At 29.5% G+C, this 24,695-nt stretch overlaps 1 protein-coding gene across 1 annotated transcript; it reads left to right on the forward strand.

The window, feature by feature from the left end:
• Window positions 1–2,404: 2,404 nt before the first annotated feature.
• Window positions 2,405–21,720, forward strand: LOC107442673 (uncharacterized). Its single transcript, XM_087159146.1, has 9 exons — window positions 2,405–2,527; window positions 5,248–5,365; window positions 7,098–7,301; window positions 10,673–10,892; window positions 11,831–12,062; window positions 13,537–13,660; window positions 16,341–16,524; window positions 18,689–19,027; window positions 21,481–21,720. Exons 2-9 carry the CDS (start codon window positions 5,252–5,254, stop codon window positions 21,702–21,704), a joined length of 1,641 nt encoding a protein of 546 aa, XP_087015272.1. The 5' UTR covers window positions 2,405–2,527; window positions 5,248–5,251; the 3' UTR covers window positions 21,705–21,720.
• Window positions 21,721–24,695: the final 2,975 nt, after the last annotated feature.

Here is a 24,695-nt window from a genome sequence, read left to right on the forward strand (position 1 = left end):
CCACATAGCCTGTTTTGGAATAAAGAAAAAAGGTTGAAAAATTTTATAAATAAATATCTAAAGATATATTTATATTTTTGGAAAATTCGAAGCACTTGTTTTATTAGTGAACCAGTTTCAAATACATGCCTTGTCGCAAAATCATGTAAAAAATTCGGGAAGTGTCCATTCTCATACATCACATTTTAGGCTCAACGCATAGCCTGGTTTGGAATGAAGAAAAAAGGTTGAGAAATTTTCTAAATAAATATCGAAAGATACGTGGATATTTTTGGAAAAATTTGACTCACTCGTTTTATTATGGAACCAGTTTCAAATAGATGTCTTGTGGCAAAATCAAATAAAAAATTCGTAAAGTGTTCATTCATATTCATCGCATTTTATGCTTAACGCAAAGCCTATTTTGGAATAAAGAATAACTTAAAAAATTTATTCATGTGTCTAAATGGATATATGGGTATTTTTGAAAATTTGTAAGAGCTTGTTTTATTATATTATTTGTTTAAAATTAATGTCTCATGTCCAAAAATAAAAGATCGAAAAGTGTTTATTTTAAACAACACGTTTCATCCTCCCGTTTAGCTTGTTTTTGACTAAAAAATATTAATTTTAAATTTTTTATATAGATATCTAAAAATATATGAATATGTTAGGTAAATGTGACATGCTCGTTTCAATATTTAATCAGTTTATAAATTGGCGTAACAAAATTTTGACTGAGTAAAATATTGTTGCTAATTAGTCTGTCCATATTAGAAAAAGGTAGTCAAATTTTTCGAAAATACCTTTTCATTTTTAAATAATGTTATAGAATTTTAAAAAAAAAATATGATTTAATGCAAAAGTGGCTGAACGTGGAGCATGAAAAAATTTGTATAAGGATAGGTATTTAGCGTATTTTCTGTCATTTTTGAGTCGAGAAATCTATTCAAAGCAGTTTCCATATTAATCAAATTTTCGAAAATTATCCATACATTATTCATAATATTTATGGAAAAAATTTTCATGAATATTCTTTAATCCCAAAAAGTCTTACTCCGATTTATATATAGCATTATACAAGGATTACACATAGCGAATTATAGATATGTACATATAAAGCTCCTCTTTCTATATTCAGAAATGCTCTTTTATTTTTATATTAGCCTGTCATAAGTGTCTGTCGCTATACAGCACACTGTAAGAGAAAAGTTTAGATTGTTTTGGAATAAAATATATCCTTTTAAAAATATCCCTTAAGATAATCTAAAGATATCAAAATATTTTAGGAAAATTTTATGTGTTTGGTTTTAAATGGTGCCAGTTTCAAATACATGTCTTGTCATAAAGTTTCATGAAAAATTTGTAAAGTGTCCATCCTTATGCAGCATATTTTCAGCTTTATGTTTAGGCTGCTTTAGACTAAAAAATATATCTTAAAGAGTTTTCTAGAAAGATGTCTAACGATATGTGGATACTTTTTTGGAAAACTTGACACACTTGCTGTAATATGGAACCAGTTTCAAATCGCAATCTCATCGCAAATTTTTACTAAGGAAAAAAAAAAACTCAAAATGTCCATTTTTTTACACACTTTACACACTGAATAACGAATTTAAAAAAAATAACGAATTGCACACTGAATAACGAATTTTGACGCGCTTAGCCTGTTCGCACCAGCGAGCATATACATAATATACATAGATTAGCATCTCTCTGAGCATATTTTCCAGAGTTACTCCCCATAGTTTGAGAGTCCAAACAGTGAGAGAGAGGGTGAGAGAGAGGAGAGAGAGTGAGAGAGAGAGAGTGAGGAGAGAGAGAGAGAGAGAGAGAGGGTGAGAGAGAGAGGGTGAGAGAGAGAGAGAGTGAGAGAGAGGGTGAGAGAGAGAGAGAGTGAGAGAGAGAGTGAGAGAGAGAGAGAGAGTGAGAAAAAAGAGAGAGTGAGAGAGAGAGTGAGAGAGAGAGAGTGAGAGAGAGTGAGAGAGAGAGAGAGAGAGTGAGAGAGAGAGTGAGAGAGAGAGAGAGAGAGTGAGAAAAAAGAGAGAGTGAGAGAGAGAGTGAGAGAGAGAGAGAGTGAGAGAGAGAGAGAGAGAGTGAGAGAGAGAGTGAGAGAGAGAGAGAGTGAGAAAAAAGAGAGAGTGAGAGAGAGAGAGAGAGAGGTTGACTTAACAGTGTACCTGAATTAAACATTTAATTATAGATATTTTCCTTCGTTTGGTTATTATTGTACTGATATTAAGTTCCAATAGTGACTAGTACTGTTTCTGTATGGCTTCAGTTCTAATGGGCATCATATTAAACGGATTATGAAGAAAGATAAATAAGAGTATTGGAATTTTTTTTTGTGATATTGCTTAACAAACAGGTGCTCATTCACTGGCTCGTTATTTTGATAAAAGGTGGAAACTGATATCATAAGATAAGACAAAGGTAAGTGAATACTTTTTTTCAAACTTAAAGATTACATTAAGGGAGCAATGGAATTTTAAACAGAACGATTGTATTTTAAATTTTTGTAGGAGTCAAGGAATTTACAAATTATTATGTGAGTTTTTATTATATTTTTTTAAAATTTTCTTATAATTCATTTAATTGGGCTTTCTATTACATTCAGTTTGCAAATTTCATATTCTAAGTATTGAAAACAGTTTTAGTTTTTAAGCTAAAAAAATATATTAGTAAATAAAGTTCACTTTTTATGGAAATAAAATTTCTTTTATCATAATAAATAAAAGTTTTTTCGTTTTTTAGGAAACAAAAAGCATTGAACGTAAGTTAATTAAAAATTAACAGTAAAGCAATTAAAAGAATTAAAACTCAAGCATTTAAAAGTTTGAATTTGAATCTAGATTCTTCAATTAAATTATTTAAACGCAGACGCAATAATCAATGCCTAATTAGTTATGCAATTAACTATAGAACGCTTGAAATGAGAGTTAGTGAATATTTAAGGAATAAATTATGTTTTTAAGGTATTTCACAAAAGTCTTAAACATTTAGTTAAATTAATATTAGGTTTGTGTATAAGAAATTCATTTTTGATGATAATTTTTATTTTTGTTTGGAATTGAACCTATGCGCTTGAGTGAAACTTTATAGTTGTTTAAAAACTTCTATTTCTTAAGTACCTGAATTGCTTGAATTCCCATAAAATAAAACCATAAATAATAACTAAATCGGTATTAATAAGCGATAAATAATGATTCACAAAACAAAAAAATCATGTAAAATTTTTCTCAATAGTTTATTTAATTTGTTTCTCTTCTTGGTGATTTTACATTATTATGTTAAGAAAAACCTGTTTTGATATAAGTTCAATTCTCCTAAAAATTATAAGTTAAACCATCTGTGATATCTCTCGTAGGAAATTATGCTATTATTTTAGGTTATCACATTTCAGGTAAGATATATCATCAGCAAGACATTTTGGCAACAAATTTGCATTTTAGTACATAATTTAATTATTTTTTGCTTCATTTATTTATGTATTTACATTTTTTTGGTATATATAAACACGTTTTAAAAGCATAACTATAAACAAAGATTTTTTAAGATACGTGGCTTTTAAATATTTTAGAGATGTTGTCATTACATACGTAGGATTGAATTTTTTTTTTACACTTTATGATTGTTCACTGGATTGTGGAAGGTTAATAATATGCCTTACCTTAAAGTTTAACTCACGTTGTTTAAAATTGTGATTTTCTGCTTTGAATTTCCTTAAAGGTTTTTATTTTAGTAATTTAATTAAAATTTCATATTGGTTTATCACATCGAAACAGCAGGGTTATGCTTAATTTTTAAAATTTTGAAAACTTATGCATTAAATCTGTTTTAGGTCATGTAAGAGCCCCTAGATGCACACTGGCATCCTGAGTGCAGCCTCCGTAAAACCCATTTTACCGAAAAAACTCATTTTTAACGTAAAATTTTATACAGTAATATTTATTTAATTACAGTGATCCAGTAACTTTACGGAAAATATTACTGTAAAAATCACGGTATATCAGATTTTGTTTTACAGCAGAATTTCATGATGAAAATGGATTTTACTGTAAAACGTACTTGAACCTTGACTGAGGGTACTTTTTATCGTAATTTGATTCGGAATATTTCACTGTGCATTCTATTTTGTTATATTACATTTTAATAATAATAATAACAACATAGATTTACAAAATTGTTTTGTACATTTTATAATCAATTAAAAAGATATTAAGGAAAATGCTCTTTTAAATCAAAAGTATCAATAAAGTTGATTTATGGATTGTCAACTTTTGAGAAAATCAGAATACCTATGACTGCCTGAATTATCAAAAGCCTAAAAGCTACGCATAGAATACTCCGTAGTAACTACCCATTAGTATTTATTTTAAGGGGTAGCAAAGTAATATTTAAGGCAACACAAAAACAAATCAGTACTGAGGAAAGTAGGGTTACTAGCAACGAAATTTGTTTGATTGCCAGAGGAAACAGTGAGAAGATGATTATTAGAACAACTTCAAATTTTATCGGGGATGTTTTTTTTCCACATCGCTATTTTCATTTATAATTCATCAAATTACGATGGAGTTTTTGTTTCTTCTTCGCTTAAGCTATACATCTCTGCGAAGTGTGTTTGTCTGGTCACATATTCTACTAGAAAATCACCACTGCCGGATATTTTCATAATCTGAACTTGTCCGAAGGCATAGAAAATCAGAATACATCAGAGCTCTGATAATCCGAGACCAAACTCTGTGGCACCTCGGATAGCGGAAATTCTATTCGACGCCTGTTAAAGCGTATCTTCGAACATTTTCTCATTATAGCAGCAATTGCTAAAATGAGCTCGAAATGAAGCTGAAAACAAATTTTTATTAATAATTTTTTACATGATTAAAATTACCGTTTTTCAAATTTTATTATAATCACATTTTTTATGGAATATGTAATATCCCTGGTAGATTAACATTTAAAAGTTTAAAAATTCCATTTGTATCTAAAATTCTACAGATCTACTGATTTTCCGATGATTTTGTTTTCTGGATACACCCTTGATTCCGAGGATGTTCGATAATCAGGGTTCTACTAATTCTTTTTCCACCTTAGTAACCAATTTTTTTCTCTCTTAAAAGCGCGGTTTTGATTCATCAAGACAGTGCTACCATCTCTACTTTTTTTATATGAATATAACAGTTTGTTTATTTTTCTTTAACTACTTTTAAGATATGGTAGAAAGGAAAAATTTTCTGACAAGAGTAATTTTAATTTATTGATTTTTAGAATCATGACCATTCGTATGATGTACATGTTGCCTATGCTTCTAGGCAGAACATTTCATGTTGGAGAGCACACAGTGGGAGTTGATATATTTCCCTTAAACGACACCGAACATCCAAGAGTAAGATTTATACTAAAACATATGTGAATTCATAATAAGAGTTTGTATTATACATTTTTATATAATATTTAGTAATTTTTTATACATAATATTTAAAGTGATATATTATATGTTTTATAATTTCAATTAAAGTAATAAATTATTGAAATTTTAAGCAATCATAGAAATAAATCAAAAATATTAAATAATAGAGGTTTTTAATATAGGAATTACATTTAAAAAAAGTATTATGACATTAAATACCTTATACAAATAGTCAGGTATTGGGTAAATTTATTCTTATACATTTGACATGTTTTTCGTTTAAATCAAATATTGTTTTGAGAAAAAATATTGAATAGTGTTTGGGTTTAATTTGAAGGTATTTTAAATCAAAGATAAAAAAGAATTTGTTCTGTTTTTAATTTGATTTACTTGAATGAAAGTTAGATTTTTTAGCTAAGTCTTTTTGTTAATTTAGACATTTGTTTTAAATCAAAAATTACTTTTCTAAAAGTATTTTATAAGAAGATGCATCTTAGATAATACACAATGCATTCATTAGTAATAATTTATGCAAGCAATAAGTTTTTATGACACTTTTTATTATTTTACTACATACATATTTTTTGTTTGATAGCTATAATGATAAGATTTGTTTTTAAAGACAATTTCATTTTTTTAAAAAGTCAATATTATAAGTATCTGAGTGGTTTTTATTAAGCGTTTTATACAAATTATATGTAAAAAAAGAATTTACTTTGAGATACAAAAGTATATCAATGTATATTAGCCCATGTATATTTTAAAAAATAAAATTCATAAAGTCATTGTGAACAGTTTGCAGAAACATTTATGCTTCAAAATATCTACTATGTTTTTGTGGTTGGTTTAATCTACTAACATATGCAAATTACTCCGAAGTAACAATGAAATTTTGTTCACGCATTATAGAATATTGTGTGTTGACTATTACAAATCTCTGCTTTGTTTAATTTAAAGTTTACATTTTGAAAAATAATTTTAACTCCTTATGTTAAACAATATAAATTTTTTAAAATTCAAATAAAAAAAAAACAACTTTTCTAAATCTCAGAGTAAATAAACAATACACTAAAAATTTAACAATTATATTTCCTAAAAAACTATTTAGTCAAAGTATTTTTAAAGTATTGTAGCAATTTTTTAGCCGATGCTATAGTTCAACTTGAACAGAAATATGGCCCAATTTAACATCTCTTTAAGTTTTACTAAATTTTCACCGTAACGTAGTTCAAGGTAAAGATTGTAGCGACTAACGTTGAAGTAGTTTTTCTAATAACATTTGTATAACCAAGTAACTGAATAGTAGCTTAAAGCTCCGGTGCTACAGGTTCGAGATTCTATCCTCTGATCGGGCAAGGTTGATTCCTTTCAATCCTTTAGTGGGTTGTAAAATGAGTATCAACCATGTTTGAGGAATAAACGATGGGGATTCTGAGTTCAGCTGACCACTCAAATGGAACATCTGGTACTGCACCCCAGAGCCCAAAATCACGAGAACTGGGATGGGTCTAGTCAGTCTTAGCGCTCCATGGACTGTCGTGCCACTGAGTTAAATTTAGTTTATATATGTATAAACAGAATTAGTTTTAATGTGTTTAGATATGTAGGAAAGATAATTACAATTTTTAAAACAATAACATTTTTTAAGCTTGCTTGCTGAAAAACTGATTACTATTAACCGACTGACAAATAGTTTGTTTTAATATAGCTGAAACAGGAGAATTTCTATAGATCAAGTTATAAAACTATTGAGACATCATCTGATGTGCAAGAAACATTAGAAGTCAATGGAGATTTGTCGCTCAATATTAAAGCTGGAATGTTCGCAATCAGCGGATTTGGATCTTACATCAAATCAGCAATACGTTCTGAAAATTCGGTGGATATCCTCACTAAAGTCAGTTATCGAACGGTAGGTAATTAGACAATGTATTTTATATTTGCAGAATATAGTGATGTATGTATATGGTGACAGCCTGAAATGAAATATTTCGAAGTACCGCCAACTGGATCTATTTTGAGCATGTTTTTCGTTGCCTTTTTAACAAAGGAACAAAGTATAAAGGGGCGGAATAGCCTGGTTGGTAGGGCACTGGGCCCATGTCCAAGTGATCGTGGGTTTCATCCCTGCCGGCCGAAGACTCCCCGTGTAGTAAATAATGACTGATGCACGTTAAATCTGTCGAGTTTCAAAGTCCTCCGTGTTCCCATAACAAATCGATACCTCTGGAGGTACTGAATTGGAGATTGATCGTTCTCTAATTCAGGTCAAAATTACGATCTGTGGATGAATTAATGGATGTATGAATGGGTCCACCCTATAAACGGGTGTGATGTATGGGTGTGGCAGAAGTTGAATTCTTGGCCACAGATGGCGCCACTGGAAAATAAGAACAATCGCACCCCTTCTGCCTTAATGGCATACGTCAACAACAACAAAGTATAAAAAAGTAAATTGTTCAATTCTTTAAAAAAAATTCTTTAGATCAAGCACTGTTGCTTGAAGCTTTATTAGATGACTTATTTTTTTAATCGAAATTTTATATAATTCACATGTTATACTTGTAGCGCCTTGAACAAGTATCTGCTAGAGAAATGGCACCGCAATATATGTATTTATGTATTGTTTGTTTTGTTTTTATGATTTTTGTCGCCAACAGTTTTATTCTAACTCACAATCAGCATTTTCAGGAACTTCGAATTATCTTCGTTTCATTAAATTGCAAGAGTTGCTTTTTTTCTTGCTGAAACTGCCACTCGAAAACAGGACTTCATTCTTTCTACCTAGCTTGATATTATAAGCTATATTTACCAGACTTTAATACTGTCAAAAAACAGAAAAGGAAAACAATTATTACACATTGGTAACAGGTTACTTGAAGGAAATGTCTTGATATTCCTTATTTTTATTACTTAACTGGATTTGTCAACAATCGAAAGTTTAGAGAAAAAGAATTTATTCTTCAAAACAATGGTTAACAAAAAATCCTGTGTTGCTAGTGGCAAAACTTTAAAATTACCAAAAACTATTAAACTACAAATTATTTTTTAAGAAAAATAGTATCCCTCTGCCTTGTTTAGTTTCTTTAGTACAGAAATTACGAGCTTTGTTTTTGTGTTGGACCAAAGTAACTCCGTAATGATCACTTTGTGAAAATAAAGTATTTGCAATCGTCAACAAAGTATTTTCTACTTATGAAAATAGGAATTAGTCATTAAAAGTATTTCGTTTCCAAAATAATATGATAAATATTGAAACATTATTTAATACTATTATGTGAATGCTTCTAAATGTTTGTTTTTACTTTTAGAATTATTTCTTCTAGCTTTTGGGGGATTATTATTGTTACAACCCTGAAAAATAAAAAGTATATTTTTGCAACCTTATCACAAATAAAGTTTTGAAATATCAATTAAAAAATCAATATTTTGTTCTGCGTTTTTAATTTATGCCACATTTATTTGGGAAAATTATGTGTAATTCAACCTTAAGGGGAATACTCTTTAAAATTTTATGATTATACAATTATTATAATTTTTCCAAAGAACTTCTGGAAAATCCAAATTGAGTCATATCGGTGTCTCAAAAAGGACTGAAAAGTCAATTAAAAAAAGACTGAAATATATATAAATGTATTTTTTCTTCTGTTCTTTTTAGAAAAACTAGTACTTATTCTTATAAAGTTCTGAAATTAGTAGAAAAGCGTCGAAAACAGTATTTATTTAAAAAAAATTATATAAAACGATGTTAAAATATGAAACAATTTTATCAAATAGATACCTCAGAAACTATTCACCCGAATAATATTTTCTTTTTGTGATATTGTGCTTAATATGCTATTATTAAATTATCTATAATCATGACTATCATCTTTTGATATTTGTTTTTTTTTAATTTTTATAATTTAAAAGTTTTTCATTGATGCAATAATTAAAATAAATGAAAAAATATAATTTATAAAAAAATTAAAAATGGGTGCGTATAAGACTTCTTACTGGAATATTACTTATCAGTAATTTTACAAAAACCTAAGAAAAATCAAAAGAATTTTCCTAGTATTCATAAGAAAGGATTATGGTTTGCAGGAAAAATGTTAAAAATTTTGTTCAAAAATTTGTACAGGTTGCAAAAAATGCTGAAAAATTAATTAAAGAAAAATAGGAAAAATAGAAACATATCGAGAGTTACACTATAAAAAGTTTCACTGTATTCCCTTTGGGATATTAGAGATTTCTACCCATCAAGTTTTAAAATTAATCTCAAAATTCGTTAACAGATGGTGAATTGAGGAAACTACAAACTAATGATTGCGAAATAATCATCATTTGCATCAGTTATGTAGTGTAGTGTGAGAACAAAATTATCAAATGTTCGTGTTTCAGCTGAACTGGTCTGAGATGTGGCATAAAAGAAATAAACATAAATTATTTAAAAACCCTCAATATTTCAAATGAATTATGTTCACTTTGTCTTAGAATAGTTTAAAAAAAGTTATAAATAAAATTTTTTGGTAAATGATTGAAAAATCATTAAAGGAAAATATGGAGTGGGCATTGAACAAACAAAAAACTAAAATATTAAGCTTTTACCACTCAGCAGCGGCATCTGTTGACTAAACTTATAACTAAATTTAAAATAAAGTGGGAAAAGTTCGCTAGTTTCCTGAACAAAATGACACAAATTGTACAATTCTGTGTATCTGTTGCCTTACATGAATTTGAACTTCAGCCGGGATAGCCTGGTTGGTAGGGCGCTGGGCCCGTGTCCGAGAATTTGTGGGTTCGAACACCGCCTGCCGAAGACTCCCCGTGTAGTTGGTGACTGATGCACGTTAAAATTCTGTAGAGTCGCAAAGTTCTTCATGTTCCCCTAACAAATCAATGCCTCTGGGGGTACTGGATTGGAGACCGATCGTTCTCTGATTCAGGTCAAAATTACGATCTGTGGATGAATGAGTGGATGAATGAATGGGTCCACCTTATAAACAGGTGTGACGTACGGTGTGGCGAAGTCAAATTCCTGACCATAGATGGCGCCACTGAAAAACAAGAATCGTACTTTCTGCCTTAAATTTGTTGGTTTCACCAAGCAGGCTTGCCCGTGTGGCAAGTGGCATTAGAACCAATCAACTAACTTTACAAAAATTATATAATCCACTAAAAAAAGAGTTCTCTGCCAAATTTTCAAAAGCATAAAAGCATGTACAAAGATATTGTTTATAACTTGAAGTTTTATGTTTGTCTTTACTTTTTGTGCAATATATTCTAATGCTTGTTATAAAGATTTCAAAGACATTGAACCATGATGCCAAACCGATTGCTCAGTGGCGTACTCTTGACAAGTCTTATCTGGGTAAACATTACATAAAAAGTATTCTATATGGTGGAGATCTTATTGCCTGCATTAGATTCAAAGCAAAGAATGCAGAAGATTTACAGGATATTAGAGCCACCATAAAAACATCTATTGCTACTGGAAGAGCTTTGGATTTAGTTGGCGAAGGTATGACTTTAATTATTGATCATTCAACTTTCAAAAATTAGCAAATGTTTTCAAAATTACCTCCATGTATTTCAATTTATTTTACAGTAGTATGAAAATTGTTTTTCATTAAAGGATATGTTTTTGATTTTTTTCTGGTATTTGGATTAAAATGGAGAATCATGCTATGAATGTTTTTAGTGTCTAAATGCTTTATGTATTTTTATAAGTTATTTAAATAGTTTCATGTATTTTTTAAAAAAAATGCTTTATATGAATCACGAATCTTGTTTTATATGAAACAATTTTGATTCTTTAATTTTGATAAAAAAAAAATCGACAAATCGGTCTTATATCCCATTTGAAATGATTTGTTGATTGAGTTTCAATAGGACATGAGATATAAATATCACATCTTAATTACTCATGAGTTTCCCTCAACGAGTTTAGTTTATTTAAGTTAAACCTTTAAAACTGGACGAAAGAGTCCTAAAATTGCTGACTTTATAAATATATCATCCGTCTCGGCTAAAATGATTACTAAAATTCAGAAATTTAAGGTACTATATGAAATCATCTTAGTATTTTATAAAAAAAAAATGCTTACAAGAAGAAATTAGTTTTTAAAAAAATTCTCAAGAATCTTTTACTTTTTCTACTTGTTACTTTTAGTTATTGAATAAAAAATTTTTAATGTATAATACTTTAAATAAGTGATTGCTTTTTTAAATATAAAAAAACAGCGAAGTTTAAACAAAAGTTAACATTGAAAAATTTGGTTTTATTTGAAATCATTCAGAGAAAAAAATTAATTATCAAACTAACGAAACAAAGTGCTTGTTTGAAAAAAAATTGTATTTAGAGCTAGTTTTGAGACTTTAAAGCTCTTAATAAAAGAAATCTTATTATTTTGCAAGTAATAGAAAATAAAATTATTTATTGATTTTGCATTGTTTTAGGTAAACTGGAAACTTTAGACCAGAAACTTAGAAAGAAAGCGACGATGGAAATAGATTATTTTGCGACAGTTCCTTTGGAAGGTGTTGCGAATAATATAAAAGGACTTCGAGCATTAGTGAAAGATTTTGAAGAACACGTTAAGAAAGTCAACAATGGTGATGGTGTGCCCGTGGAAGTGGAGCTTGGAGATTTGTCGATTTATGATAGAGGTTTTGAATACCTCAAAAACACGTAATATTTTTTTATAGATTGAATAAAACTTCACGAATTGTCATAAATGAGAACATATCAATTTCAATAAAAATAAAGAACACCATAATGACTTTTGATCTAATTGTCATGAGCTAAGTTTCAAGGGGCTAATCTTAAATATGCTAATTAATATACTCATGCCATATTCTGAATTACAAAGTCAGGCGCAAAAGCATATTTTCCTCATAAATCTATATTTTTCAGATTGTTATGAGTTTCTGACCTTTAAAATAGGGGTTAGTCGCAATCTGGTTTATAATATAATCTCACTATTCTAACCAAGCGGTTAAAAGCTAGGGTTTCTTAATGTTAATTTCACTTTTTGATTTATTCGCCACATCTTTGGGATTATTTAAGCTAACTAAATTTTTTCTCACATAATTATGAAACTTATTTAGCCAAAGATAACTCTGTATAAAAAGAATATCTCATAATTTTTTATTATTGTTTATTTTGTTTATGTTAAAAATTTCTTCGAATGACAAGGCGCGTTAGTTTTAAAAACACACTAAATTTTGCGATTTAGAATTACAAATTCGAAAATTTGAAAGGAATTAGGCGCAGTTCGAGAGAAATAAAAAGAGCAGCCTAGTAAAATTTATATTATTTAAAAACTATTCGACCGATTTTGCTCAAATTTTATACTTTGTAATTTATATAGTATGGTTTACAAAAAATAAAAATGTGTTACTTTCACAATTCAAAATTTTTGAGTTCTTCCATTTATAAATTAAACAACAATATATTAAATAATCTTAAAACACAGTATTTTGTATGAAATAATCTTTGGATAAAGAGTTTTAGAATTATGAGTGGAACTTTTTAACTAACTTAAATAATTTTAGAAGCATGGCGAAATGCACAAAATCTGGAATCAACACTATGAGGCTCAAAGTAACAACTTCTCTTCCGAATATATTGATACCATATTTTCTAGATTGCAGCTACCCTTCATATGTTGAGGGTAGGAATTAAAATGCGCTAAATTTAATATTTGTGTCCTTGAAACATGTCGACTGTTATTTCCGTTTTGTATGCTTTTTAAACCTTTAATCAAGTATAAAGCAACTAATTCAGTTTTTTAGAATTATTTATTTAAAACTCTTTTTTAAAATTTCAACTTTAAATCTTCTTAAAAATCTTCTTTAAAATTTATGCTCTGGATGACTTCGACAGTAACTATATAATATATTTAATTATATATAATTTTAACATGTTAATACTTGATCTCATATGTGTATTGGTTATAATTTCAAATTTTGACTGAGTCAAGAAAAGGTATTGCAGAACACCTTGTATAATTTTAAGTTAAATAATTCATTACCGTTTCATATTTCATGGTTATTAATGTGCTAATTTCTTACCTTTCTATCAATATGACTTAAACAAATTTTTTAATGCTTTTTCTAAATAACTATAGTAAATAATTTTTACTATTTATATATTCTTGTAGAGAACTAGAAACAGAACTGACGTTTTTTGAAGAAAAATTGGATGATCTATTAAGTTCTAAAAATCGAATTAAAAATTGGGTGGAAAATTTTCCTGATCCGTTTACTAAAGAACAAGAAGAAAAGGTAAAGTTGACATTGCTGTTCCGTTAATCTAGGTAAAACATTATCAAATAATATGCAAATTATATACAACATACTACAATTCCAACTATCATAAATAGCCATTGTGATAATTAACCCTTACTGTTATAATAATAAGTTACCAAATGTTGCAAGAAGTAAGAAACATTTTATAAATTTTCAAAGTTAAAATAAATATGTATTATACAGTTTGACAATCTTCAATATTATATTTTTTTTAAATCGGTGGCTTTAGTTTGCGTAATAAATGTTTTTCATATCGCTATTCTCATATTGCTATTTATTACTTTAATTCGAATAAATTTAAGCCAAAAACAAAAAATGCTGAATTTATTATGGTAACTCTTATATTATGCTTGAAACTTAATTTGCTATAAGAATTTACTAAGCTTGTAAAAGTCGGCATGTTTCAAATGCTCTAAAATTGGCACCCATTCTCAAGACTCGCTAGAGGTGATTCATGAGTCTGAAGAGTGGGAGCATATTTTTAACGTTTGAAATATGTCATTCAAGTTTGAAACTAACTTCACAAGTTCTTATAACAAATTATGTTTTTACATTATCAACTTTATCTTGATAAGTTCATGACCTATAGTAAATAAGTTTGACATTTTTCAATAATTGTGATGTATGTGCTTTACCTTTACTTACAGGACTAATTATTTGTAATTATTTGTATTTTGTTTTATTCTGTATTTGTTTAATTTTTCTGATTTCTCTCAGTTATTTAAATGGTTACATGGGATTTGAAGAAAAATAAAGATAATATTTTCACTAATATCAATATAAAGTAAAATGAATTTTTTGAATAAATTGGCTTTAAATTTCACAAAACCTTCTGGTGTTAATCACGAGAATTGGTTTGAATGAAATAATAGAAAGAATCACTTTAATCAAAATTTAAGCATAAAAAAACAACTTATGAGTTGCATTTTATTAAATTGTCATTTAGAAAGTTTGAAATTTTTGCTGCTTAAAACTGGTTTTTCGAGACCTCTAAGAAAATGTAACTTCACGTTGGTGGTCATCATTACTCCAGATAGCTTTTTATGAAGTCCCAAAAAAATCAAGAATTTTTTGGCGATAATATAACATAATTTAATGAAGAATTTTAACTTAAAAAAAAGTATTCTGAGAGATTTACATGCAAAAATGTTTGATGTTCGGTAAAATCCAGATCAAGTTTTGTTTCGTAAAACAAGTATTGATAAAAGAGCAAAATTGATTACTCATTTCACAGCCCTGTCAAGAATTGTGTTACATTTTTATAAGAGTGCATTAGTTTATAGGTGTTCACCAACTTCAAATATACACTACACTACAATAATGGAAGAGACACTTTCAGTTTTTATTATTTCTTTAAATTTTTCAGGAAATACTCAGAGAACTATTTTGTAACGTTAGAGGTGTTTAGTTCACGCGATTTTTCATACCTAGCAATAAAGTTTAGAGCTTTCGGTGGCTCGAGGAACTGACAAAATATTACGAAAGACGACAAGTATTTTTGAACACCCTAATCCAGAAAATCAAACAATAAACTTGTAACTTGTATCGATTACTTTGATTGTTATTTGCAATAACAGCATAAAATTTCGTAACCTAGATAAAATATTTATGAATATATATATATTTTTTATAAAAAAATATTTTTTTTTGTCTTACATTTTTTTCTATAGCATTAAAAATACTCATTAAAATTTATGAATGTTTTGGAAGCAACTTAAACTTATTTACAAAATTATTGTTTTAAAATTTGAAAGAAATTACTTAAAAACTGCATAAGATATGAGTAATTAAAATATAGATTTTATACAGATGGGCCCCGCCATATTTCCCACCTCCTATTTTTTGAGGGTTAGAAATCCAAATCCGTCGAAAAATGAGGCATGTTTATTCAATTTATACAGAGAAAGTACGTTTTTGTGTCTGATTTTGTAACTAGAAATATCGTCTCCACTAATTAATTGCTATATATGAGGTCATCCCATCAAACTATAAAGATTGAGTTCTAGAACATAAGATCCGATCATTAAACCAATAGTTATTCAGGGTGATCTGTTTTTTTGGTGTTCCGAACCTGCAAAACGCCGTAGTATAGGGCGAAATAGGGAAATTTTGCTAGCTGCAGCATTTTTAGCAGAACCCACTTTTTCTAAAATTTGGAAGTTATAAACGATTAGAAAACTGTTTACATTAGTAGTTTTAGGCATTTTTTGAAGCATTTCTTAAAATACGGTATTTACTTCCAATCTAAAAGGAATTTAAAAAAAAGTATATTCAAATGCCCAATTGGTGCATTTTTGATGAAAAGAGTGGTTACCGGTGAGTGACTGACTGACAATTTTTTAAATCGAAATTAGTTACCTTGTGGCTGGTGTCTACCATTAATTTTGCTCTATACGAGTCCTCAACGAACCCAATGAGTAATCAAGTCTAGAGGTAGAATCACACGGGATTAAAAAGTGCTTCTCATGATTTGGCCGAGGGTGACGAATATTTTTTATTATGTAAACTTATTCTTGACATGTTGAATTTTCAGACAAACGATTCCTTAAAAAAAATTGATTTTTTTTCTTGAAATTTGAAAAATTTAATGTAATGTTATTTAAGCGAGACAGGCTTTAATTCTGAGAGTAAAAGATAAATTTATTTTTATTTTTAGATATCTGAATTTAGTGAAAGAATTTCAAAAATTTTGCGAAAGTTTATTGCCACAATAGCTAACCTTGATTTAGAAAAAGGTTCTTCTCAACTCGATGATGCAAACGCAGCATTCAAAGAAAATTCAAAAAACGACATGCCTGGCAAATTCAGGAGAGAAGTGAACAAATTACTCCAAAAAGTAAGTGTTCTATGGTTTTAAGCTTTCAAATTGGGTTTAGTAGATAAACTTATAAAATAATTTATCTTTTAACAATATGAATGTAATAAATATACTCAAAAATATCTGTTACCATTACGCATTTTGGAAAGACTAAAACAGAAGCTGAATATATGTGTTGACAGCATAGATTATGTTTATAAACTATTTATTGAAGTTAAATGTCACATTTTTCTAACGTTGCTCCTTTTTTTAGCAGGTTCTTATAAATTTTGATGTTATGTTAATTTCATTATCTACTTTATTAATGTGATAAATTGATAGACTTTTTAATAGAGATAACTGAAGATTGGTTGTATATAATTTTTATAAGAATTGAATGTATTATATATAGAGTATTAATTTTAAGGACATTTCTTTACAATCCCAGATCTGCTATATGATCTCATCATGATGATTGAATACAATACCGATAATCTTCATCGATATCATTCTGAAGTTTTTAATATTCTAGATTGACTTTTTAAAATACCAATATTATTATTTTTAAGAATGATATTAAGTTTAAAGTTTTGCATGGTAATTGAAATCTATATGCCAAACAAAAGTTATGCTATATTAGTTTGTTTAATTGATTCATAAGAGATTAAAAAAACATTTGCTTGGTTACATTAACCACTGTTAGTTAGTTTGCCTTTTGAGAATTTATTTTACAATTTTAACAAAATATCTGTGATTTAAACACCGTTGTATTAAATTTTTATGTAATTATATCTTTTTCTTTTCTTTTTATAGATTACTACGAGTAAGTTTTGATACAGTAAGCATTTAGTCAAGTTCATTTTCTGTTTATAACAATTTTTCTACTGGTACTCAAGAGGTAAAGCTTTTTAGATGAAAAAATAAGTGCTACGGAGCGTTATCTTTTTTCCAATTACCTTTTTAATTGTATTTACAATATTAACAACAATTTTCAATGACTGCTTTATTTATAAACTAGTGCATTTCAATACCATCAAAATATTTTGTATAATTAAAACTATACACATTTGAAGGCATAGTATTTTAGTCTCAAATTTCATAATTCATTCCATAGCTTAGTGAGACAAAAATTCTGGTAAAAATTTCTTTTTCCAAATAAGAGGTCAAAAAGTTTAACTGAATATACTTTATAGATCCTAACATATCTTGATAACACTAAACCGTTGGAAATTTTTCGTCAAATTTAGTTAAATAGCAATTTATATAATTGTTATTTTACCATATTCAACGAAAACAGTAAAATAACCATAAAAAAGATGATATTCAAACTATTAAGTGTGAGATAATACGTTAATTGATTGCTTTTCCTAATACGGGTAAACAACCAGGATTCTATCCATGCCAACTAAGAACACTTTTTAAAGCCATTTTGTTCCGTGAAACGGTGTATATACTGTAGCTGAGAGGGCTAATCGCTCACTCTCATGACCGGTTGAACAGAAGTTCGAATCAGTGTATATTTTCTGAAGAGCGTTCGAAAAGTAAAATATGTCGAGATCGTAATCGAATCAAGAATCTAAAATATGGAAAACTTTTAAAATCTTAAACTGAACCATCTTATTTTATTGCATATTTGTATTCCTCAAATCGAAAAGAAATTCTTGCCACGACGGCTTAGAAGATAGATCATTCGTCTTCCAATGGGATGACCTGAGTTCGAGGCCCAGCCATGGCTGGTCGGTGCGAATTCCGCACACAGTGCTGACGTAAGATATCCTCAGTGGTAGACGTATCATGGGTTAGAGCTTCTTTGCCACCAGACTAACAGTGGGATATTTTCGTGATTTTAATCCTCATGAAACTCAAATGAGGGTTAGTTCCATAAAAAAGTCCTCCATGTAGGCATATTTCTCCCAATACTTTTTCCAATAATTCCCTTTTCTTCTGGATATTGGGTTCAAAGTTACGGAGTTGAACATTGTTAGTCGTTAACTCAAAATTGAGTCAACTGTTTCCTCAATTTTTTTTAGAGGATATGAGTAAATTTAGGGGTGAGGGTCAAGTTTGTTGTCGTTAGTTGCACCCTCAGAAAGTACTTTTTTGCATGCGTCCTTATCCTATGTATTTCTCGATTATACATATCGGTTTCTATACTTATCAAACATTATTCTGTGTATAACAAAATAATAATTTCTTTCTCATTACAGAATCAGATTATTCAGATAAATATTCTTCCACATATGTTCATTTTGGTTCAAGCAATTGCACTGGTGACAAAAAAACTGTCACTATTCACCCAGGATATGTAGCCTCTTCCCCTCGCAACCAACTCGGAGGAGGTTTCAATTATCTTTGTATGCCGCAAAAACCGGTTACAAAAATTTCAGGAGATGATCCCAAAGTTGGGAACCTCAGTTTGATCGCTGGTGTCAAATATGGCCTCTTGGAAACGAAACCTAAAAGTTTAATTGACATAAAATCAGTTTTACGAGGTGTCAAGTGTGCTGTATGTTTGGTAGAGAGACAGGCTTTAGTTACTTTTCCAGGTAAATGTCTCATATTTTGGTATTTTAAATATTAAAAACAGATTGATGGTGAATAATTGAAGATAAAGTTAAAATCACAAATATTAAGAAGATTTCGCACTTTTACGTTAGCTTCCATACGGTCTCGTACTTAAGATTTGAAGCAACTGCGCATGCTCGTGTTTATTTTAGCTGCTCCGTATCTTTATGTTATGTTGGCGTTATTTACACTACAAAGACAAAGCTATAAGCTCGCTGTTTATAGTTGTTAAATGGTGTTTTCTGTTTAAGCCTGTCTTCGAACTAAAAACATGGCGATCTAATGCGTATTTGAAGTAATGTATTGATGAAATTTAGAAATTCGTGTGAATTTACAACAATTGGTTAATTCAATAACAAATAATTTTAATGGTTTTTGTTTAAAATTATGGTTGTCTAATTGCATTAGTTCCATAAGAAACTAGATATAGTTTAGCTATTTTAAAATTATAAATTATATTTATATATTTTAACTATACAATTTAGTTAAAAGAAGTTTAATAATCAATAGAAGATCAATAATATTTTTAGAAAATACTACTACTACTAATAATAATAAGCTGTATTCTTTATGGCTGAATTTATCAAAATCTATAATCTACCAAATTTTTCTGCTCACACAACGGCAGTTTTAAGTAAAATATTTTGAATCGTATGCCACAGTTTTAAAGAGATAATCTACGTCCATTGTAAATGCTTGTTTTGATTTTGTAGTCGAAGTTAAAATGATATACCATTACGTCAGCTTTTTCAATTTACGGATTTATGCAAAATCTGTTATTTTAACTTACACAAGTTTGATATTTTTTCACGGGTACATGCGCATTTCACTAGAAATGACGCATGCGCAGTAGAAGTACGCATACGCAATTACTTGAAATCTTACGTACGGGAGCGTTTGCGAAATCTCTTAAATATAATTATTAAAACCTAATCTCGTTTCGGTGCAATTTTATCGTCAAAACTCAGGATAGTAAAAACATGGGTGATAGATATCGTAAAGTTTGCCAACTACTGGAAAAAAAAGGAATGTTGAAATAGCTGAGAATTTAAAAATTAAAGTAAGTCGCTGCATAATTGCTCCATATAACTTCTGCTCCGTCATTGTGGAATATTTGCAAACACTTATTTTTCTATTGATAGCTCTTTTGTCGCCAATTTCTTTAACGCTATTCTTTCAAGTGTATTTTTACTAATTAGTTGGCTTAACCTGCCAATTTTATTATCTTTGTTTTTATCATTCCTGCCAAGTTATCCTTCTAATAAAGGGGTGAACGTAATGAAGATGGAAATTTGAGAACACATGACATTTAATAACGCAAAGTCTATAGAATAAGACGCAGGACAGAACTCGTCGCACATGAGAAAAAACCCTGCAGGAGCAGAATAGTAGACTACAGTATAAATAAAAAGCATTACACCCTGGAGTAAATTTAGTCTCTAAGATCAATCGTATTTATTTCCGTTTAAAAGCATAGAATGGTCTCTCGTGTTTCCTATGTTAGTCATCATCTGATGAATGTGATTCTTCTATACTATGCTTGTGTGATTCTCGATGTTCGTGATCCATCACACTTTTGCTGAGAATCCTATATTATAGACCTTTATATTATTTAGTTTAGTTATTTAAGACATAAAGCCGATCGGCCTGTGTAGGGGGCAGGGGACTGTCCTTGCATCAGAAAGGTTCTGGGTTCGAATCCCGGGCAAGACATGGATGTTCTTTCCTTCTCTGTACTATCTGTCCTCACTGTGGGAGCGACGTTGGCCTACCTAATATGGTGCCCCTGAAAGAGAGGCCAAGAAATTCTTCCTGTATATGCCTGAATTGACTGATGTTAACACAGGTGGGCATTTGAGGAAAAAAAAATTTAGACATAAAACTACCTAAATCATTGACATGAATTGTAATTGAAACTTTATAGATCTTAATTATGATACAATTCCAAAATAGCGTTTTTTTATTTGCGGGTTCAATGATATCTTTTATTTGTATTCAATTAATTTAAAGTTTCAGTAAATGTTTATACTTAGATTTTTGATAATGGTTAAAGGTTTTGATAAATTAAATGATGAGCTGCGATTTGTATTTCGTTTTTACTTTTCGCCCAGTAATTTTTGAAAAACAAAACTTGTTTAAATGATTTTCTCTTCGTTTCATTTATCCTTTACAACCTCTTTCCCTTCTATTAATGTCTTTTTTTGCTGTCGATTCACCAGTCCTTTCTTCCCCACTGTGTTAGTTCAATTTCGGTCTTCAATTCTTCTACCATGATCTATTTTTTTGTCAATGTCATTTTAACTACCCGATAAAGAAAACCCGATTGGTTCTGAAACGCGTCATTAATTTATTATCTATATAGAGCCTTAAGAAGTTTAAATAAATATTCTTTCGAAGTTGCATCCAAAATTTATTAATGGATTCTTTTCTACAGGTGAGGAAGAATGTCCTGAAAAAGGTGGCTGGAAAACGCAATATTCCGGATACATGATGGCCGCAACAGATTTAGAGAGATCAGAGACTGTATGTGTCGACCTCACGTTAGAGTCTAATCAAGACAATTATATGGGCATTCACGACCAAAGTCTGAATTTCGCTGTTGTAAAACAAGCAGATGGAAGTCTTGGATTTATACCTTGCGTTGTCTGTTCTAAATAAAATTTATTGATATAAATTTCAGTTTGACAAAATTTTATTTCAATCGATTGTACCGCTAAAAATTGTAAATCATTTAGACAAGCTCACTATTCGGCTCAAATTAGGTAAATCATTTAGACAAGCCCACTGTCCCGCTAAAAATTGTAAATCATTTAGACAAGCTCTCTGTCCCGCTAAATGTGTAAATCATTTAGAAAAGCTCACTGTCCCGCTAAAAATTGTAAATCATTTAGACAAGCTCTCTGTCCCTCTAAATGTGTAAATCATTTAGACAAGCTCACTGTACCGCTAAAAATTGTAAATAATTTAGACAAGCTCACTATTCCGCTCAAATCTGGTAAATTATTTAGACAAGATCACTGCCCCGCTAAAAACTGTAAATCATTTAGACAAGCTCACGGTCCCGCTAAATGTGTAAATCATTTAGACAAGCTCACCGTATAAAGAATTAGCCACCTTTATAGAAATCATAAAAACCACAATTAAAAACTGCGTAACTCTGTTCTTAGCAACCAAGCCGATTAGGTCAGAGAATAAGTCTACAAAATTTTCTGGTATGACGCATCTAGTTCAAGCCTCACGTTGCGGATTTTATCTCACAATTGCAGTAAACTGCCGGATTGATGATTTCGTCATTTCTCCCTCATTTTAAGCCTGTCCCACATATTTTTTTATAGGTTTCAAGTTACATGATTTTGAAAAACAATCGAGAGGTAATATGGTGTGTGAGTACTCATAAAGCCAATCACATATATTCTTTCAGTCTGGTGAATTTTTCTGCTGTCATCTTGAAAAATAGAGCTAAACTCATGAAGATGCGAATTGAAAAGTGACACCTGATCATATGCATGATTAATATAAACATGTAGGTTGATGTTAGTGGTCATCTCAGTGTGGCGCCAATTCATAAAAAGAAAATAACCTTTAAAAATTTACGGATCCCCAACGGGTTTTAGTGTTTTATCCGGTGAGCTTATTTAAATAGAAAAAAATGACATTCACGTGCATTAGAATATCAAATCAACGCTTCGAAACGCATTCATTTTTTAAATGAATGCGTTTCGAATTAGCAATGAATCTGGAGTGATAGTTAAAAAAAAATGCTTTCAACATTACACCTAATGGCAAAATATGCTGAAACCGAAGATGAATATCACGTTAAAAGGAACAACCATGGACATTTTTCAAAAAATAAAATTGTGAATTTATTATTTATTGCATTTCGCTGGTTTTGCAGTGGTAGATGAATCATGGAGTAGAGTCCTATTGCTGTCAGGGAAAACCGTGAAAAATTTAAATGCTTACCTCCCCACGAATAAAATAAAATGCCAGTTAGTATTATTCAAATAATTCACAATGAGCAGGAATCAGTTCCGATGCTTAATAACTGAGTCTGGTTCAAAATACCAAATACTGATGATGAATGATAGAGTATCAAATTCACATTAGTATAGCTATGCAGTCCATCAATGGTAATAAAATAAAATAAATAAAGGCATTTGTTCGTTAAGGCACTGAACCATCATTGTGAAGAACGGGGGTTCGATCTTCAGTTGGGAATTCCACCCAGTTTCAGATCGATGGCACAGTGCTGATCACAATGTCGTAGGTCACGAAATTGTGGAGCCTTTACCTTCATGACTCTCCTGGCCTGTAGCGGGAATGCTTTATTTTACTTTTATTAATAAACGAAATCCTTAACGAATTGGCATCTAACTATTTTATCGAAGTAAATAAAGGAAATGTTATCACGATTATAAAGAGTTATATAAATTCAGAAAGAAAAAAAATAATAAAAAGAGAACGATAAACTCATAAATTCATTAATCTAACTGATGCTAAGCTTTTTGCTGAAGCGCAACGCTAAAAACGTAACGGCCAGAGTGTCGGCATTTTGGCAAGCATCGATAAAAAAACATGTTGTCTTTTCTTTGCTGTAGAAGGATAGAGTAGAAACTCTTTATATACTTCTCTGTAGCTGTAACATTCAATGCAAAATCAAATGCATTCAAAGTAACATTCAATGCAATAGTCAAGGGAAAAAATTGATTATAGAGGTTAAAAAGTAAAATTACAATTGTAAAAACTAAGTTTTAAAAGTAAACTAAAAAGGAGAAAATAATTTTATTTTTATCAGCCAAAAAACAAATAAAGTAAAACTCATAAGTTTCTGAAGTAATAAAGTGTAATAATCTAAAGTGTTTTATTACAAAAGGGACGCATTCTTCGTTTTTCAGCATTTTTTTTTTCTTTTTTAGTCTTTTAGCCAGACATAGCTTTTTAAATTTTTTATTTTATCTTATTGTGTCTTTTTTCTAGTTTTTTTTTATCGTTAGTTCACTTATGTCGGAAAGCAGTCAAATTTATGCTTGTACCACTTAGAAAGTAAGTGTAATTTATATTACCATCAGGCATGAACTTTCAGTTGAATTCAGTTGAAATTTTAATATTTTAGTTAGTCGGTGAGTGGTCGAAATTTTAATAGCAAGATTTTATTTACAAAGACATGAGAGCCAGTCGATAAAAACATCGTAAATAAGATTCTTACATGCAGCTACTAGAATATAAACATTCGATAGAAACGATTTTATTTATTTTTATCTGTGGTTCTTATGGTAATAATTTATTTATTGTAATTGAAGCTTATTATTTCGCTTTTCCCCAACAAATTAAATAATGATTGCTTAGTAAGTTTGGTGTAAGTTTGGGTTATTTATAATTCACTGGGAAATCTTTCTTGTTACATAATTATGGATAGTCATTAAACTATTAGGTTTTTATGATATATTTTGTCGCATTATGAGATCCTAAAAAGTGAAATCATTTAAGAAAAATGTGTTTCACGTTGTAAAACTTTGTAATAAGATAATTTTCTAATGTTTTTAGCTCTTAATTTAAGAACTAATTTAATATTTTATAAGAATTCAATGTAATACTTTATGAAAAGATAATCGGTTAAGAACTTAAAAATTCACCCCACTACGCTGTAAA

The sequence above is a fragment of the Parasteatoda tepidariorum genome, chromosome 3, assembly GCF_982258835.1.
Source record: "Parasteatoda tepidariorum strain Cologne lab strain chromosome 3, Ptep-v5.0, whole genome shotgun sequence".
NCBI lineage: Eukaryota > Metazoa > Arthropoda > Arachnida > Araneae > Theridiidae > Parasteatoda > Parasteatoda tepidariorum.